The following is a 20,862-nucleotide window of genomic DNA, read 5'->3' on the forward strand; positions in this document are numbered from 1 at the left end:
TTCGTTAACAAAAAAATTTTTCATCCTCGATGCCCTCGGCCAAAACTTTTTTTTGTGCATATAAATTAATAATGGCAGATGAAAAAGGTAAAAATTTGATGCATTAAATTAAATTACACTTTGATGATGTCGGTTCATGATGGAAAATTGTTCTGTAAAAAGCTTCATGCTGGTGTAATTTTTTGTGGATAATAAAATTTCTTTTTGAAAAATTGTTAATCGATTTTTTGGAGCTTGCTGCTTTAAAGAGAGGATTGTGATTAAAATTTTTGGAAATTGCTCTACGGAGCTTTAAGCTTTAAGTCGTGAAGTAATTAAGCAATTAAAATGTAATTAGACTTTATTTTTTGAAAAATTGAGTCATTAGTCAAAGCTTTTCGGGGAAATTGGAAATTAATTTTGATTGAAGGACTTTCAATTGGCATTAATTTAATGTTTCTTTCAAGTTTCTTGAGAATTAATGCTCGATTTAGTATTGAGAAGTGGCTAAATTCATTGAAGTTTTGAATTGTTGATGATAATTGAAGGACAAGCCACTAATATCATGAAAAGTTAGCCAAAAAGCTTTGAAATGACACTTGTTGTAGATATGAAGACTCAAAACACCCCTGAGGATCAGCTGCTAAGGTATACACTACGTCAATACCCTTAGTGTACCGAGCATCTGTCCCTAATCACAAATCTTGTCTAAATACTTCAAAAAAGTGAAAAAATCAGCAGAATCTGTAAATTTTCATCAAGTTAAAACAACCTTCAATCAGCACATCTCCATTCATACCCATTCACACCTCCCAATAAATCAAGAATCAAGATAGCATCAAGAAAAATCCACAAAATTAATTCAAGCAATTTCTCTCAAAAGCTTTTTTCATTTCATTCAAAATGTCCATTGAAGCAGACTCAAATAAAATCAATTTTCCGAACAGAACCACATTTATCAATCAATACAAATCAAGTATGTGACTGTAACATTATGGAACTAAAATTTCATTTCTCATTTTCCATCCACTTATGAACACATGAAAATTACTTCGACCACGACCACGACAACGACAATCAACAATGATGAAAATAATAGAGTGGAACAGGAAAATCACTTTCACGTATCGGTGAAGGACCGATTTTAACTCTCGAGCGTGTTGAGAGACAACAATCGGGCGTCTATCAATGCACAGCGGACAACAGTGTTGGGGAGGCGGCTACTGTTGATATGAGACTGGATGTTTTGTGTAAGTTTGTGAATTATTATCTTGATTTTAAATTTGGAAAGGGGTGGACAGCCTTGAAGCTTTTGGGAAGTGATATGTCATAGCTATACAAAGTTTATGTCAAGTCTTGTCACAGTAAGACTTCATAAATTGAATTATATTTCTGTAAATCGTTCCATCCCTTGACATCCTGTATACACCTCAATATACACCTTTAAAAACTGTCCATGCATAACAACGTTGATAATAACAATAATAGTTACCGGTAGCCACAAGAGCCTCAGTTCATTATAGTTGAATTTGCTATTAGCATTTGATTTTCAATCATTTGTGTGGCTTTTCGGCAGTTTATCGTTTCAATTTTGTACTCATTGTCGGAGATGAATGTGGATTTTATAGAACAATCTACATTATACATTCATTTGAGAGCAAATAAATTGTTTAACAATAAAATGCAATGGAATAATAATAACATCAAAAATTGGATGGTTTTTGGTGCAACGAGCTGCTAAAATATTCAGTATAGCCACAAAAATCAATTTTTGTAAAATAATTTTGTTGGTCATGGCAAGCAGAATGAAAATTAATTTGTTGAATGGACGTGGAACATGTAGGATAAAAATATCCATGTCCCAATTTTTTTTAAAGCTTCCGTGACTGTCCTTGAGGGAAATTCCAAATGATATTTGTGAAAATCTGGAGGAACTACAGAATCTAATTATTCTTATTCATTCTTATCCACAGATCCACCAGATATTGTGACAGAAAAATCATGGATACATTCGGGTGAAGGTTTTGAAGCAACTTTAGTATGTATTGTTCATGCTGACCCACAGCCAACGGTAAGTTATTGTTTTCAATAAGCTTGCAAAGAGAAAACAAAAAAAAAGTTTCATTTTAATTACGTAGCAAATGTGTTGGACTGACTAAGAGAGAAAAAATATAAAAATAAAATCAAGTTATTGCGTGTTTTTGACAACGCTTTAATAGAATTTCATGTTTGTCTAATCACGTTAGTTTCCTGTTCACTCGTTTGCATGACTTGAATGAGTTTGTTGGAGGCAGAAATGGGGAATATTGTTTATTTTGGGAATGAAACTTCCTTTTGCAGTATAATTGTGACGTAATTGGTGTTTCAGTATACATCCATGACTAGACGTCATTAATGGATGACTCTTGACTGAAAAAATGCAAAAATTAGTCAAAATTGCCCATCATTTTTAATGTTATCGCTTAAAAACCAACAGAATCATTCCTAACTCCACTCCATCCCAAAAAAGGACCCCAAAAGACAATAATTTCACCACATGGATTAGCAAAATGGACAATAAATTGCAAAATAGATAAGGTATTCAATTTCTGTGGGTTTCACATAAAGCATTTTTAAGGCATTTTCATTCTTTCTTCTTATTATTGCCATATTATTTGGCTCTTTAATAAACTATTGTTTGGTTTTTCTTAATAGTGTAAACGAGAGCCATTAGTGCGGCATTTATGGATATTTATGATGGCAAATGGGCAAGAAATGTTATTATGTACATGAGGATGTATTGCTCGTGTGTCTTTTCATTTTATTTCTTTTCTGCCTTGAGTTATTTATTTTTTAAGTCTTTATGGATTCTTTAGAAATTTTATTTGAATGAAAGTCATGGGAGGTCAGACTAGTTGGAATATTTAGTGTTGTTGGGAGGAGCCAGGGGGTTTTCTGGGAATCTATACAAAAAGTAAGTGTGCTGCTTTAATTTGGAACACACTTGAGAGAATCTCATTTATTGACGTCAAAATAGACGTCAAGAATTGTTGTCACGTAATTTTGATGAAGTCACAGCCACGTTATGATGTACATTAAGAGTAATTGTGCAGTTAAAGACCAAATTTGCGAACATTATGCATTAAATGTCTAGAGTTGTCCTTCATTTTGCTATGGCATTGATCCGGTCCTTTTGTAGTAAAGATCTCAAGCAATTAAAAGCTCCTCACTTCTGCTTCAACCCTGAACAAAGACATGTCCTACCAAAACACTCCATATTCACCACTTCAGCATCTCATTCAAGCTCAATGCTTTTGTATTCTTATGGCGCCAGCAGCATATTTAAACCAACTCCTAAGCATTCCTACACATTTATCCAAACATAATAATATTCATTTAATTACATTACCGAAAAAAAAATTCATTTCCATTTTCATTTGAAATTTATGAGGCTTTTTCTGGTAGCAATAAGGAAGAAAATATTCATTTTATCTCTTCCGGTTTTATAGTCATAAAATTATGTCGATGAGATATTATGAGTATGCCTTAGAAGGAGGAGATGGAAACATAAACATATATTATTAAGGTTCTGTGGTCATAATAGTACACTATAAATAGATAGATGAATGTGAAAGCTCATAAGCCTATGGTAATAATTTTTTTTTCGTAATCTATTTAATCTTTGCATTGAAATGGAATGAGAGGAGGTGGGTCTGGATGCTCTGTAAATTTTTTATTTGCTGGTCATATTATATATGTTTTAATGAGGAATTTTTGAGGAGGTAGAGAGGATGTCTTATGGGAAATAGAAAGCTATTTCTATGGCATTAAAAATTCTTTTTGAAATAATTTAAATAATTTAGTAGTCAATTTAGATTTGACTACTTCTTGTGAGATATGATTCCTTTTAAATGACCAAGTGGGTATGTAGCTTCTAGCTTCAAATCTACATACTAAATAATAGTTTTTCTAACCTAATTTTCATCTTAATACCTCAATCATTTCACTATTGTTCATGACTCTATTATGGACACATAGAATCCACTCAAATCTCAATTAATGTCTAATTAAGGACGTCCATACAGTAGCATTTATTTAATCCTTTACATTCTCATCACTAATCCATCAATGGCTTCAAAAATTTCTTTTTACTCACCTGAAATCCTTCAAATTTAATTTCAAATCTCAAATCCTATCATGACTCTATTATTTCAAATGAAAATTCCAACTTAATCACACATCAACGAGAAAATATATAAAAATGGAAGAGATTTTTTTTTTAATTATAAAAAAATCTGAAAATCTGCAATCGTAATGAAATGAAAATAAAATTGAATGAGATGGTCTTCACAGCTCTAAATTAGAAAATGGAATAAAGGAGGATTAAGAACTGATGTATGAGTAAGCATTTTCAAGCTGAATTTTATTCACCGGTAGAAAAATTAATTTTGATCTTCGTTCTCTTACTTTAATCTTTTATTTCTGTGGACATGAACATGTAAGTCAAAATGTTAAGAATAAGGGTTAAGGTCATGTGAAGCGCATCTTAGGACATACATAATGATGATCTATCATGACGACAAAAAGGCGAATGACATGCTGAGAAGAAATCCTACAAAATTGAGATAATTCTACAATTTTCCTTCACATAACCTCCAAAAACAAGAGCAATAAATCAAAGAAAAAGCCGACAATCTGTCAAACTTACTGTCTTACACAGGCTTTCAAAAATCATCTTGTCTTGTTCCCATCAAAACCAATGCACAAAGAAATGAATGAATAAAATGTCATTTGTGGAGATTTCTTTACAACTTGACCATATGAAACATGCAAAAACTGTTAAAATTAATCCTCAGAAAACACTATAAGTGATTACAAAGCATTCAGTGCACTCAAGTTAAGAGGATTAAAAGAGAAAAATCTTTTTCATATGTTGGACAATTCCAGCATGTCCCTTACTGTCTGTAAGTGGGAAAAAAGCTTTATGGGATTCCGCATTCTCATTCATCCCATATGAAGATTTTTTTTGTACTGCATAACTGGAGTGTCTACATGTAGCAAGAATTACAAAAGAGGAAGTGAGAGAATATGTGAGAAATGAAAGAAAAATCTACAATTATGCTGTCGTGTAGCAAATATTAACTACATATTTTAAATGTAATTTATTCATGCATTTTGTTTCACTCTTTACCATTTTTGCTTCTTTTGTTTGTTCAGGATGTTTGGGAATGAGGAATTTCCGGTTATAAATTGGATATGTGTTTTTATTTGGTTCATTGGACTGAACTTTTTTTCCTGTAAATAAAGTTTGTTTTAGTAAAATATTTGGAGAAAATTCGACAAGTTTGCTGAGTAATTGAGCCTGGAAATTTCATATTCAATAAGGATATGCAAAGCTAGTTTATATGGGCTATATGTTGATTTATGAAGAATGAAAGGTCTTGAAGGATATGCTCTGAAATCAATTGATATTCTTCATTTTTAATGAAATTTGAACTTTATCTATCTGTAATTCAAGTATAGTTGTGTACATAGACATGAAAATCAGTGCTGATCCTCGATAGTTCATCAGCCAAACACTCAGCAGAATATGAAGTTCCTTTCCTACAAAAAAACATCCAAAATGAACAGTTTAAGCCGGATGGCTATCAAATTTTGCTTTCGCACACTGCTACATTTTCCGGTTGTGCTTTTTGATTTCCTACTATGCTGGATTTTTGAGTTTTTGATCCCACGCGTGTACACAATATTTCTTTGATCTCGGCATTTAAAGGCTTAAAGCCTATGCTGTCATATTTGTTCCATAACAAACAATTCACTGGAAATCCCACAATACGCTTCCATTCATATTTTTTCGCTTTAAAGTATCTGGATATATTTACTTCAAACAATTTCTAAGAAACTCCTATCCAAGTTTCCCGCATCTTTTATAGTTCAAATACGTAAAAAATTGCTTTTCGGAATATTTTTCTCGGAAAATGTCACTTCCATTGATAAGCAATACTGTTATTGAAAAAAATATAGCAATAATGTTGAATCAAATTCCTGAATGACAATATATTTGTGAATCGACTCAAGGATTCTTTGAGCATATGTATAAAAATAAATTATGGCAACCTTCAAAGTTTGATTTTCTTTATCAATGTTATCAATATCCAACAGTCTTTATTTGTACATATATATTACTTATATCCAATATTCTAGAAGTTCATGCTACCTTCAACCATTTTAAGATACCAAGAAAATCATTTCCAAATCATGTTATTGCAACGTTATTGATCTCATGACATTTAACGTGATGTAAGGAAAATAATCTATAAGAGTCGCCCTTCTGGGAAGGTCAAGACATGATACATGTCTTGAATTATTCTTCCTTTTACATCAACATGGACGGATTATTTCTACTGATTTGATTTTAGACTTCAGGGTCGTTGGCTTGTGATGTCCAGCATTACAGCAGCCAGAACCCTGAAAATACTAGAATTTGCTACCATACAGGATATAAGATTTAAAAATCTCCATCATTTCATAAATTCCCCGCATGTAGACCAAAAGTATCATGTTGTACTGCTCAAAACTTTTTTAAACCCCATTTTACATCCAACAAATTATCAATTTGCATAACACTTATGGCTTCTCAGTTCTTTTTTTTCCATTGCATTATTCATGCAACAGCAGAAAAAGTTTAAATGCCATACAAAATGGAAGAACATACAGAGTGAAATGAAAAACCGAAAAAAAAATTATCATGCATATATGTAAATTATTCTCTGTGCTGTATGAATTACGAATGTATGACTGTAAGTCCAACCAACCAGCTCAGTAATTAAAGATAATTGCAAGCTACTGCATCTGATTTCTCATTCTTTTTCAACCACCCAATTGTAATTTATTTTATTGTGCTATTTGTCCACAGGTTTCATGGTTCCAGAACTCATTTCCACTACAACCGACAGACAGGCGTATCATGTCATCACGTGGCAATCGTCATCAATTAACAATTCGTCATGTCATGCAAGAGGATTTTGGAAATTACAGGTGAGTGAAGATTGTTAATTATTGATGTAAATTCAGGCTGCAATTAAGGAACGAGCAGCATTTTGTATGAATGCTCAACCACAAATCTCACATACTGAATATTTTCCGTTTTTAATCTACAACAGCTGCGTTGCCGACAACTCATTGGGTCGTTCAAAGAAATACATGGAACTCAGTGGTCGTCCTGGTCCAGCAGAATTTCATTCAGCACCATGGAGCAAATCACCGGATAGTTATAATCTGACATGGAAAGTTGACAGCTATCCACCACTACAGGAAGTGAGATTACTATACAGAAAGCTGATGGTAATGATGATGATAACAGAAATAGAATAGAATATAAAAAAAAGTCCTTCTTGTGAAAAATTGCTTTCTTCCTTCCTTACAGATGAATGAAACATTTCAACAACCAGCACGTTGGCATGATGGTAAGTCGTCTTGATATTTATCTTTTGTTCACATGGTGTCTATTTGATATGTGTGGGTTGATGTGTATAAGGATAGTAATTGCTAGATGGACTTATTAATGACATTTTTTGACGTGAATTGACTTTGATAGAACTGGTACAAAATGAAGCTAATGGAACTGATCGGAATTTATCAGAATTAGCCGAAAGCTAACGGAACTGACTGAGAACTAGTACAACTTACTAAAAACAAGCAAAACTGGTCGTAACTGACTAAAAACTAGCAAAGCTGACCAAAAACTGCAATAGCTGACCTGATCCTAATTTAAAATGTCAAAGACCTTAACAAATTGATCGAAATTTAAATAAAATTTAAACAAATTTACAAAAATCAACAGAAATGACCATCTAGCATTAAGCAAACCTTCAGTCATCTCACAATATCAACCAGACATCCTAAAACTTACACAAAAGTTCAACCCCAATTCACATACATATGTATATATTTCGAAATATAAATATGTATCTATTTCTACTTTTGTTAAGTAAATATTAACTTTTTATGGAGGTTTTCTCACAATGTACATCCTTTTTTTCTTCTCGTTGCTGCTGCTATAATTTATTTTACTTTTCTATATGTCAGTTCAAACATCCATCTCTCATTTCACATCTATTAAAAACTTTTTCTTCATACATGGACGGCATGTATGTACATAACTTGGCTTGCTATCCAATTTCAAATTTATATTTCATCTTCATCATCAAAATTCATAATGTTGTCCACTTTATGGTTCACCCGTATACATTTTATGTGAATAGTGTGGATGTTTAAACAATCTCGTCTATATTTTTTTTGCTCATCTAAGTTTGGAATTTTTATTTTATTTTATGATGAACTTTAAATGTTGTGGACGATGAGAATGTGTTGTGGATATGCTCATAGTTATGTCTACATTTGATCATGAAAGGGCAAGCCATGTATACTCATTTTTTTGTGGGGAATTGAAAAGAGCAAAGTATTGAAAAGTTCAAATTGATGGAAGGATAGATAAGTGAAAAATTGGAATTGTTGATGGATGTTTCAGGGGATGGAATGTTTTGACTTACTTCGCTGACTTTACAGATCAATTTGAGCCATGGTTTCGCAGGGATATCTCCTTAAACTAGCTCTATTGTTGGTTACCGCATGTCAATTCCAAGTGCATTAACAGCTTGTTTATTGGATGCCCACATGATCTTTTGCCATCCACAAAATCAGACTAGATAACCTTACTTGGATAATAAGCTTATAAAGTGATGGCAATAAGACAAAGACCAACACAATGTTCATGACTCTACAACTTAACTACATTCAGTAAATACAAATTTGCATCCCCAGAAAATCAAGATAAAATTGAAAAAAAAAATCCACTGAAAAGTTTTATAGCATTCAGTATAAAGCAGCATCAACGATGAACAAGAAGACAAAGCGCACTAAAAACTTTGACTTTTTTATTCAATCTATCTTCTACATAAATTAAAATTTATTTTTTCACAGTTATTCTGACGCCATCATCTCGTCCAGCAAATGAACCATTGACACATGCTATGTCCTTCACGCTAAGAGGTCTCCAATCGGGATCAGTTTATGAAGCGATTGTACAAGCTAAGAATCGATATGGATGGAATGAAGTAAGTAATTTTTTGTATATGCAGCTAAGCTGCAAATGAATTTAAAATTTATTCAACTTTTATCTTCTTCTTCTTCTTTCTATTCTTTTTAAAAATGCAAATTAGGTCAGTGATATATTCCAATTTTATACCCAACGAAGTCCTTCGGATCCGCGTGTTGAGGAAATGGAATTTGTTGCAAGTTCTACATCACGCAATAAATCCCATAATCAGATATCTTCATTTCGACCAATTCTTTTACTATTTCCGTTCCTTTTAATTTTGCAATTACATTTGCATAAATGGCACTAGTGTTTTTTTATATTATTTTACTTCCAACTTTTTCCTTCCATTTTAATTTCTCCTCACTTCTTGAATAAAGTTTCCATAAATTACCGTCACCCAACCAACCGTTTAAAATATCTAAAGTGAGAATTTAGGAAGACACAAAAAAAGTAATGCATGAACAGCCATAAAAATTGTAAATTTTATTTTTACACACGATAATGAACAAGAGAAACGAAGACAAATGGCATAAAAAAAAGTTCTTTTTCTCACTTTAAGTCAAAGTTCTTTTTCATGTAGTTTCATTGCATTTTGGCCTGAGTGACATGGGAAATTGGAAGTGGAAATGAAAATGCATTCGAAATATTTAATGAAATTAAAAGACTGTTGAGGATGTAAATTTAATTTTGTTAATGAGAAATTGAGGTCGTGAGGTGGAGTTGTTGGGAGGCTACGCTTACCATCCTCCTTTATTTCCTGGTTTCTTATTAAGGAATACTTTGGAATTTGAATACAGAAATACAATTCATCCTCGTTTACTCATTTGTTGTCGGATAATCTAGTTATATCCAACTTTGAGGAACTAATATGAGTCACCAGGTAATCTTAAAATACCTGAAAATTAAGAAATCATCCCCTACCTGAGCAGTTTACAATTCGAACATCCCCGAATTTATTTACCAGAATTTCTCGAAAAAACAAGTCAAAAACCCTCAAATCTCATGCATTTCCAACTCCAATTATTCTCAAAATCCCACTCAGCCTATTCCACACCTTACCACTCTTCTCCTCATCATAGTTATAATCTTGTACCCACTAAAACACACAAAACAAAAGAAACTTATTGTTGATAGAATACAATTGCATTTTAATGTGAGTGAGAAATGAAATTAAAGAATGAAATGGACGAAAAAAGAGAAAAAAATGATGAAAAAATCTTTTTTAATTTGTTATTATCGTACTGCGATTTATGATATAAATAAGTAAATAAGTAGGCTATTTTAAGGTAAAGTAATTAAATAATAAAGACAAAAAAATTTTAATATTAAAAAAATAGACAAAAAAAAAATCAGTAATATTAAAAAATTGAAAGGTGCATGGACTGTGAAATGTGTAAAATGAAGCATTTGGAACTGGTTGATTGGACAAAGTTTAGTAATCTAAGGATGTGGAGCTGATCAATCTGATTTGAACGTTTTTGATGAAAAATGGTCAAGAAAATCATCAAAATATTGTCACTAAATGGAAACATCACACAGAATCAAAGAAGACTGAAAACAATTGATTACTTCTACAACCTTGCTAGTCATACTAACCTATATCCAACAAACCATTCCTTAAAGCTTGAAAATCGCAGATTTGAGTAACAACTAAAAGAATATAGATGAAAATTTGTCTAAAGATATGCACAGAGGCTCAAAATGTTGAGATATAAAATTTATAGAATTTTTGGGGAGATCTTTGCACTTATTCTTGTAAAAAATTCAACCAGCAGCAAGGTTCAGACATTTCAGAATTTTTTTTTATAAAATTTTAGAATTTTTTATACTGAAAAATGCTTAAAAAATCTTAAACTTCTTTTAAAGAACTCAGAAGTGTCTGAACTTTGACCAACATGTCAAACTATAAAAGAAAAAAACTAAAAAAAAAATCAAAAAAGAAACAAGTTCTGTACATACATCTTTAAATCAATGATAAGTCAAGTAAGAAAAAAGAATGAAAAGCTCCTTTTTTCATTTCCATTGTACCACCACGTCTCTCTTATTCTTTATTTTGTATCTTGTACATAACATAACTAACAAAAATCGAACAAATAAAAACAAAATTTATATAGAAAAGAACTAGCAAAACAGAACATGAAAACTGATAAGATAAATCACAATGTGAAGCAAAACACATGAATAGAATAAGAACGAAAGGGATGTGAATCGAAAACGACGAAGGAAAAACTTTCTTTTTATTTTTATTCATTCCTGAGAAGCTCCTCTGATATCTGAGAAACTTAAAGATGAGAATAATGTTGCTGTGAAAAAGGAAGGAAAATTTGCTGCTTAAAATGAAAACTACAGACGACGACGAGAAAAAAAAGGTTCAGAATGCGATGACATTTTTCTTTTTAAAATATTTTTTACACTTAAATGTAAAGGAAGATGAGGAAGAAAAGTTTGTGACATACAAAAGTAAGTAAAAGTTGTGATTATTATTCAGGATAAGGTGAAGATTTTGGCGCCTTTTGTTGGAGTCTGAGACTGTGGGATGAAATGTTCTATCTTTAGGTTTGCTTTAAAGTTGGGGTACGTATGGGAGCTTTAAGGAGGCACTGAGGATTTTTCATCGGAGTTAGGTACAAAAAAAGGAAAATTTCTTTGATTTTCAAGAGTTTTGGTCTATTCTAAGGACGAAAATTCAGGAATTTCAGCTCAAATGCTCAAGATTCAAGTAAATTCGACAAAGTCTAGCTATAACCTAATTCCCATCCACCACATAAATGCCTGAAACTCTCTAAATACCATTGATCCCCTTCTTAACTCTCTTTATTCCTCAAATGACCTCACATCACCCCTTCAAATTTTTTATAAATCACAAAATAAAGTTGTAGACAAAAGGATCTTTCAGACAGAAGAAACCCATCACGCCCATCGATTTTCATCCTCAAAAACAAAACAGCAGCAACAAAAAAATTTCTTTAAAGCAAAGCACAAAAAAAAAGTTTTTCTTTATGATTAATGTGACCACTTTCCTTTTGTGTGTCTCCTACTTACTTATTTAAGCTGCTGTAACAAAAAAAATGAAAAACTTTTCCGTAGTTAGGTTCTCCTCAGTTTTTCTTTTTATTTATTAAAAAAAGGTTTCCCATCCACTGTTTGTTTATGGTCAAATAAATTTTTTATTCTTCTTTATGCTTCCTCATTCACGACTAAAATTGTGAACAATGAGGGCTGTGAATTAAAGCTCTTTTTTTATTCGAGTGTGAAGCGATATTGTCTGACGGTTGCTGAGTGATAGGTGCTTGACAACCATATCTACGCAACGAAATTTTCTTTTCGCATATTACAATCGAATGATATTGTAAGTCATACGTGTATGACTGTTGCTATATGACAACAATTGACTCGTCTACTGGAAATTTTTATTCTTAATTAACAAGCTCAGACTTGACTCTTTTTTTTTTTGTACTTAAATAAAAATTAATTAATTAATTAAAATTATTTTATTGTGAAAATGTTTTTGAAGTGGAATGGCTCTGAACAACCGGTTGAAGGAAGTTCACTGGAAATGATTTTTTGTGTAATCTTAGGTCTGTTGATTTAGCAACAATATTGCGCTAAGTGCTCAAATTAAAGTCTAAATTAAATTGAAATGCGATCGCTTTATCTCATTAAGGCTATATTCATCTATTGACACTGTAGAATGATCCTGTCAAAATCAGTTATGAATCCAGTCAATGCAGTTATGAAGTTGGAGTTTTGCCATCTAGACACTTACAAATTAAGTTTAAAAGTTTGCGTCTAGCCAAATGCAATTGCATAACTTAATCGCAAACATAAAGTTACAAAAGTCTGGATAAAGTTAGTCTGGTTGTATTTAGAGTCTATTCTTACCTAGAAAGTCTCAGATCACCTTTAATTGGATGGCAATTTGCAGTATATCTTCCAACCTTTGACCGTCTCCAAGAGTATCCTTTCTCAAATCTTAAGTAGAAAAGTCCGCAAAATCCTCTTAAACTTCTTCTTTTAAATGCTGAATAAGAAATTAAATTACAGCAGTTTTTTCCTTAATCTCATTACTTTACAAAACTTTATTTACAAAATTGTAAAAGCTTTAAGCTCATTTTGTGGATAGTTTCATTTAATAATTCATCTTGATAGCTCTTTCTAAATGAGAAGTTTTCTTCAGTCCTCCTCTTACGCTTCTTATTACTATTCACATATTTTTCATCCATCTTTCTCTGTTCCGTTCTTGTCGTTCTCATATTTTTTTTTCTCTTCCTCAACATCATCATCATGATTTCATTTCCTTTTCTTTATTATACAATTTTATTTTTTTTTTTTTTTGCTCCTTAAATGGAGTGGGAGTGGTCGCAAAACTAGTAAGTGGAACGAGATGAATACATGAAAGATAGATAAATTGGGTTTCTGCTCTTATCAGTAGACTGAGAAATGAATGGCAGCGACTAATAATGGAATTGCATTTGTTATGCAAATGCCATGAGAAAGATTATTTTTCTTCTGTCGATAGTTTTATGGAAGTTGATCCTTGAGGGAGTTTTGATGTGATTTTATTGTGGAGTTTATGTGATGGAATCCCGAGTGGACAACTTGACATAATGTCTTGTTGATTGACTTGACCTATGGTCGACTAATGACGGATTCTCATAAAATATATTGGTCAACTAACTTCTGGTTTTTAACTGAACGGTATACCGAAGACATTCAAGGATATTCCAGGATTTCCCATTTTTTACAGCTCCAAACCTCCAAATTCTAACAAATATACCCAAAGGGCTTCATCATATCATCCCAAAAAGCACTTCAATTTCCATTTTCCGCTGCTCCACTCATCTCATTTTTCCTCAATTCTTTCCGTCTGTTTCTCATATTAACTGCTCCTTCTCTAGTTCATGAGGACAATGATATTGAAAAAAATTATATGCGCGATTGAAGTTAATATTATGAATGTATAAATTGAATGAGTGAATGAATGGAAGAGGTCTATAAAGAGGCAAATTATGATGCTGTATAAAAAGGAAAGCATAAAGATTTATGAGTTATGATAATTGATTCGCTGACATTTACTTTATGGTTTTCGCAATATCTTCTTTTCTATTGCCGACGTTTACGTTATATGTCATTTTCTGTAATCTTCAGACTCGACTTAATATGAAATTCATTTCACTTTTTATGTTGTTCAATAGTTAAGATGAGCTATTCTTTTTTATATCCCAGTCTATTCTAAGAATGGATATTGAAGCTGAATTGATTGCTTATGGTGAAGAAATGTGATCAGAATTGATATTGAAATATTTTTTATTATTTTCTGATTCTATTTCGAGGAACTTTTATTAATTATGAAACTGCTTATGAAAATAATTAATAGACTCGTGTCGCTTTAATGAACAGAAAAGCTCATCTTGCTAATAGCTTCTCATTTGTATTCATGAATTTTGAAGAGATTAATTGGCCTCAGGTCATCAAGTGAGGTATCTTGAATGAGATAAAGTGATTCGTGTGTATACGGTTATGAAGGGAGTAGGATACATCTTTAAAAATGCATAGAGCTGTACTGATTGTGGAATTCTGATTTTTTTAGTAATTTTCTGCCGATATTCTTGATTCTAGTGTTAAATTAGATGATTTAAGCTGAGTTTTTGATGCATATGGTGTAAGAAGAATTACTTTGTTACATGACGGAGATTTCTCCCCAAAACAGACATCGGTTTAAAGCTTTAAATTAGACTAATGGCATTTTTATAGAGTCATAAGCTCTATAGCTTGTTTTTAAGTTAGAATTAAAGTAACTCTTTCAAAATTCAAGCCATTCTGGTACAAATATCAACTAAATGATTCCTAATACCTTTAATATCACTTTATATGCATACTGCCATCATCAAAAAACTACACAAAATTTCCATCTTGTAGTTCCGCCCCCGAAAAAAAATATACAACAAATTAAATTCCATTACATTTAAAGAACAAAAAAAGAAGAACAAGACAAGACAAAAAAAAGAATATTAAATGTTTTCTGTAGCATAATAAAATGATAATGCACAAGACAACTCTCTCATAGTGCTGTTATGATTTTCCATAATGGCATTTCAAGTATGCTCTTCTCATCCATTCAATTTTCGTACATTAACATTTCATTTTGTTCTTAGAAACTTTCACTTTATGACAAAGACCGAAGAAGATGAAAAAACGAAGATCAACTCGGCCTCCTTTTTCTTGCTTTGTTGGCTCTTTAAGTGACTTTGTACATTTATTTTTTTTTCTGACTCGATAGGAAAATTTCTTGGGGATAAAAGGAAAATTTCTGAACCAAAAAAATAAGTTTAAGGAGAAAATTTAACAATTTTTTTTTTCGGAACTCATGCATGACAAGTCAGGGCATAATTTATTCAAATTGAATACAAGATTGTTGAAGAAAATAATGGGAACGAAGTACATATGTATGGAAATTGTGAATATTTTCCATCATAGCTTGTCTTTTTTCTTCCTTTATATTCATTGTGGCTCCCTTTCTTGTCTTTCTACTTTTATGCATTGTATGATGAAGCTTTCTTGACTTTAAATTACATTAAAGAGGAATTTTTTCGAAATGTGGAAATGAGGAATTTTTTTTGTGGACGTTGGGGTAATTTTATTTGGATTTTTAAGCTCCTGTAAGCTTCTTATGGACTTATGAGCTTTAAAAGTTAAAGTTTTGAGAAAATTTGTTTGAGGTTTTGATTCAAAGAGCTAGTTAGAAGAACTTCTGTGTAAGTTGGTGTATTTAAAGTGATGTCTTGGCTTTAAAGTTGGAAACTGAAGCATTGGCATTGGAATTGAGTATTATACAACTTTCTAGAAGTCACAAAAACTATGATAAATCAGAATCAGTCTCATTCACACCTTTCTGATTCATTTCAAAGTCACAATACTTTACTGAACTTTCAATTTATGTGTCAAAGCTGGAAAAATTCATATTAAGTCAAGAAACATTAAAAACTGACTAATAAGCTACAATAAAAATCACACCAAACCTCTACAAACCTAAAACTACCCAAAGATCATTCAGCAGATAGAAAAACCATCCACAAGAGCTTTACACCTCCATCCATTAGCATAGACATCGTGAGTGGGATATTGTGAAATCCTCTTGGGCATTCATATGATGCTCATTTAGTCTTACATGGAATCTGCATGTTATTCCTTAACAATCTTTCTGAAGTGTAAAATTGCTCTAGACACTTGCTAATGTTGCACTTTCTTCAGTCTATCGTGTCTCATAAAAAATGCATACTAGTTATTCTCTCTTAATTCGAGTATTTTAGACACACACTTGAGATTTTTTGCAGAAAAGCATTTGCAGAAAAAAGTGCTGCATTTATATTTTTGTTGAGATGGAATTGAGGAAGATAGAAATGACTCAATTAGTGAAATTTAAATGGTTTGAAACATTAAATGCTTATTTTGAGCAGGATATAATTATTATTGTTTTAAGGGTGCAATGATCTATGGTTTATAGAATTGTAAGAGAGCATAAGCATCCAGAGACTAATTGCTGGTAACGCAATCTGAACCTTTAATCTCGTCCGCAATTTCCCTTACCTCAGCAATATAAATCTCTTTCATTTTATTTTACAAATATCTGTCAGAATTGTGCTAGTTTGCAGCTTACTACTGTCGGCATTCTCATGATTTCTCATTAAAATCAATCTGAATGCGCGAGGGATGATCATAAATAAGTGATATTAATTAGATATATTTTAAGTTTTATTATAGCTTTTGCTTTCCTACATTAATCTGATCTGAGAACCGGTTACTATAGCAATGAATGAACTCACATGAGGTTGTAATTTAATAGTCAGCAAATAAGTTGTTTAGACTGCAATGGTGTAAATAAGCTTCTTATTATTGTATGAGAAATATCAACCTGAGATTGTGATTCAGTTAATTATTATGAAATTAACAACTTAATTGTTAGTAACATGATCTTAATAGCCATTTAGATCAATATGTGCAAATCATTTAATCATTTAATATACAATAATTTTCTATTTGCAATCTCAATTCACGCTTAGCAAACGTGAATGTAATAACATCATATAATGTAATCTGGTGTAATAAGATTGTTATTGTGAAAAAGTTCTCCGACGTCCGCATGCTCGCATATTTTTGTTATTAATATTTTTAAGCTGAGTAATGATTAATTTTATGAACTTTTCTGCATTTTCTTGTCATGACCACCTGGAAAGGTTCATTTAAAGTTGATGATTGTTTGAACTTTATTTTGTAAGGTTGGTCTAGGGATGGTGACCTTACTTGGATGGATTTCAATGATTCTTACGAATTTCAATAGTTATGAAATTCAGTTGCAAAGATCAGAAATCAACTAGGATGACTACCCTTAATGATACAACCACTAATTGCCATCCCTAGACATACCAACCCAATTTAGTTCCTTCATTTTCTGTAAATTAACAACAAAATACAAATTGGTTTTTAACGGGGGGAAAACTGATGAAAAAAAAAATGTAAAAAAATCGAAAAAAAAAATTTTGCTACAAAAAAACAAAAAGTTTTTAAGGAAGAAAAGGAAGAAGAAGAAAAAAAACTTAATGAGACTTTTTTTATATATGAATGTACCTTAAAAATAAGTGTTGTATAATATTATTTTTAAGTAAAAAAAAAAATACAAAGCTGTAATAATGTGGTAAAGTATGTGAATAATGGAGCGAAACTCGAGCGCTGTTTGGTGAAATTTGTTCTGATTTTTGTAGATTATTGAGGGTTTTATTGGACTAAGTGTTATTTTATTAGCAGTAGTTGGAGTAATGAAATTTTATTGGTTATTTTTACTAATGTTTTACTAACTTATTTTATGACTTTAGTAAAAGTTTTTGAATTTTGGGTATTTAAGGATTGATTAGAATCAGACAGAACTCGAAGTAGAGTCGAGTCGGCTCAAGACGAGTTTATTATTTTAAGTGAACTTTGAAGCAACTTAACTATAGTAATATCGAATATAGTAAGTGTGTCTATTTCGAGCTCTGAAAAAGTTTAAAATTTTAATATAATTTTAATAAGTTCCTACCTAGGTAAGCCTTCAAATTTCTACAAAAATCCAACGAATTTCACTTTTAAAACCTTGAAAAAAGTTAAAAAATTGAAGCTTTGGCCATCATTTAATAAAATTTCACAAGAAAAATGTTAACTGACTGCCAAGCGACAACCACTTAATTTTAAGCATCGCTCGGGGAGGATAAACGATGAAGAAAAAAGAAGAAGAAGCAGTAAATAAATGATAATGATGATAAAGTAAATTTAATTAAGAGAATGAGAGGAACATAATGGCAAAGAGATGAAATTAGATATTAAGTTTTATTTGAGCTAATTAATGGAATAGAATATTAAGAGAATAAATGAATAAAAAATTATTAAGAAGATGTAGAAAAAAATTTTAAGGAACATGAAGAACAAAATCGAGAATGAAAAAAAAAATGTAAAAAATAAAGTGAAATTATAATTAAGGAAAAACAGTTTTGTTTTATTGTGAGTATCATATTGCGAATTATTTCCATTTTCAGCTGAAGATACAGCCTTAGAGCTAATTACTGGTACTATAAGATTGGTGAGATTTTAATTGCAGTCTTTGTGCGTCTTAGTCGCTCATGTACCTTCATTCCACCCGCAAGTAATGCAAAATAAATCTTAAAACCAAACATGAAAACTTTTTCAGGCTTACAAGCTTTTCTGTGCAAATTTTTCACGTTACATCAGGAACAAAAACATTTTTTTTAATGTAAAGAACAAGCAAAACTTTAAATTAATTTTCTCAATATTTCCTACAAAATAAAAATAAGCATTTATAAACATGTGCCATTAAGAATGTTTACTAAAAATTTGTCATAAATTTCAAAGTAAAAAGTTTGGAACAAATTTTTAATTGGAAAAATATCGCATATGTATATAGAAGAAGGTTGTGCGAGGGTTGGATACTTCGACAATTGATTATTAGGTATATAAGGCATCATTATACATTCTGGAATCTATCAGTGGACTTAATCCTGTCTCATGTTCTCCTAGGCAATTTCTTATTCCTATAGAAGCGGTTTGGCATTAAAATACTGCAATTTTAGCATCAATTAGCCTCAACAAGCATAAAAACGGTGCCTTTTGCATCACTAGTTTGGATCAAGTCGACATGCATTTTAATATGCTGAAGAAAAATTGAATTAAAAAGATATTTATTTGCTTATTCACTTTCTTCGTGGGTCGGACTGATTTGTGGCTTCATTCAAATGGTGCCTAAATCTGGCTTCCGTTTGAAAATTTCCAATAGAAGGTGGGTGCTGTCTATATCGACAACTCCCTCCCAAAAGCTTCCAACCCTTAAAATCTATGAAAATAAAATTTAACCCATAAAAATTGTTTCACATGAACAAAAAGCTGCTCACTTACAAGCTCGCTAAAAAGTCTTTTCTCATTACAAAGCAATAAAAGAAAAATTATCAACACAGTGAACAACATAATGCTGTATAAATTACAGATTTTCTTTCTTTCTTACTTAACAACATTAATATCACATCTACAAACTTTTCTTATTCTATTGTAACATAATTTATGAACAAACGCACATTAACATGTGACAAATTGCAAAAGTTTGAATTGTGAAATGTCTTGAAGTCTTTTTAACATGCCTCACCATGTAAGATATGCCTCCATATGCTCATAACAGCAAAAGTTTCTTTTCATGCTATTATTATTATTATACAGACATTAATTCATTTCTAGTACTTATTTTGAATGTTTTTGACAGCAAATTGGAGCGACAAGATTAATTATTGTGGCACTTTTGGTGACTGACTGAATGTTGGGGATAGATTAGACTCTGGGGACTATTAGGAGTGTTTGAAAAGTGTTTGAATTTTAGCAAATTGTTATTAAAATTGAAAGAAGCTTTTAATGCTTTGAAGAAATATTCCTTGATTATTTGTTAAGGAAATGAGTTCGAAACTCAATTTGAAGACATTCAATCACTCACCTGGTTTGAAAACTCCTTTTTGCTCTGTGAGTTTCTCACAACCTTTCCTTACTTATCAAATTTTTCATTCCTATTTTATTTCATTTTCAGAAAAAAATAAAACGAAAAAACCAGGAAACCGTAAGAAATGATTAAGCGGCAACTTCCTCATACAGCTCATAGCACCATATTATATTTTATAATTGAAAGAACACAGGAAAAAAAGTGTGTATAAAAGCAGAACTGAGAAAGGTAAGAACAAGTAGATCATTATCGAAACAAAGGCAGAATTCAATTCGCAATGGTATCAGCAATGAGCACGCAAAGCATTAATTAAGCAGATTTTTGCTTAATGAGTCGAGAAAGTAAAAAAGAATCGATGGAGGAAAAATGAATTTTTTTCTTCTTCTTCTTCCTATTTACTTCTTTTTTGTTCTTCTTGGCTAGATTCCGTGGGGATAAAGGGATGGAAACATGCAAGGGAATGCCAATTAATCCAATTCAAAACTATTTTATCCCGTTCAAAAACAATTGACTTGGTTCAAACTATTGATCCGGTTCAAACTATTGATGCGGTTCAAAATTATTGATCCGGTTCAATTTATTTACTTGTCTCCAAGCATTAGCAGCTTCATTAATGCAACAAAATAACCAAATCCAAACTCAAGTTCCTTCACCTCGTCCAATTTTTTTCTCAGAATATTTCCTCACTCCACAAAGCTCAATACAGTATTCCATGTTCAATAGAGGTAACAAAGCATGTCGAGTGAGGTAATCAAGAATCCCTGCTGTTTGCATAAGC

At 31.5% G+C, this 20,862-nt stretch overlaps 1 protein-coding gene across 1 annotated transcript in view; it reads left to right on the top strand.

The window, feature by feature from the left end:
• Positions 1–18,562, top strand: part of klg (klingon) — a 56,817-nt gene extending 38,255 nt beyond the window's left edge. The window contains exons 7-14 of the mRNA XM_070634410.1: positions 79–87; positions 1,079–1,229; positions 1,953–2,050; positions 6,875–6,996; positions 7,122–7,302; positions 7,385–7,424; positions 8,941–9,074; positions 9,180–18,562. Coding sequence (XP_070490511.1) covers positions 79–87; positions 1,079–1,229; positions 1,953–2,050; positions 6,875–6,996; positions 7,122–7,302; positions 7,385–7,424; positions 8,941–9,074; positions 9,180–9,365 — 921 coding nt within the window. The 3' untranslated portion in view covers positions 9,366–18,562. The remainder of the gene's footprint in view (positions 1–78; positions 88–1,078; positions 1,230–1,952; positions 2,051–6,874; positions 6,997–7,121; positions 7,303–7,384; positions 7,425–8,940; positions 9,075–9,179) is intronic.
• Positions 18,563–20,862: the final 2,300 nt, after the last annotated feature.

The sequence above is a fragment of the Chironomus tepperi genome, unplaced genomic scaffold (genome assembly GCF_022539635.2).
Source record: "Chironomus tepperi strain 1889 unplaced genomic scaffold, CSIRO-AGI_Ctep_v1 contig_85, whole genome shotgun sequence".
Lineage (NCBI taxonomy): Eukaryota > Metazoa > Arthropoda > Insecta > Diptera > Chironomidae > Chironomus > Chironomus tepperi.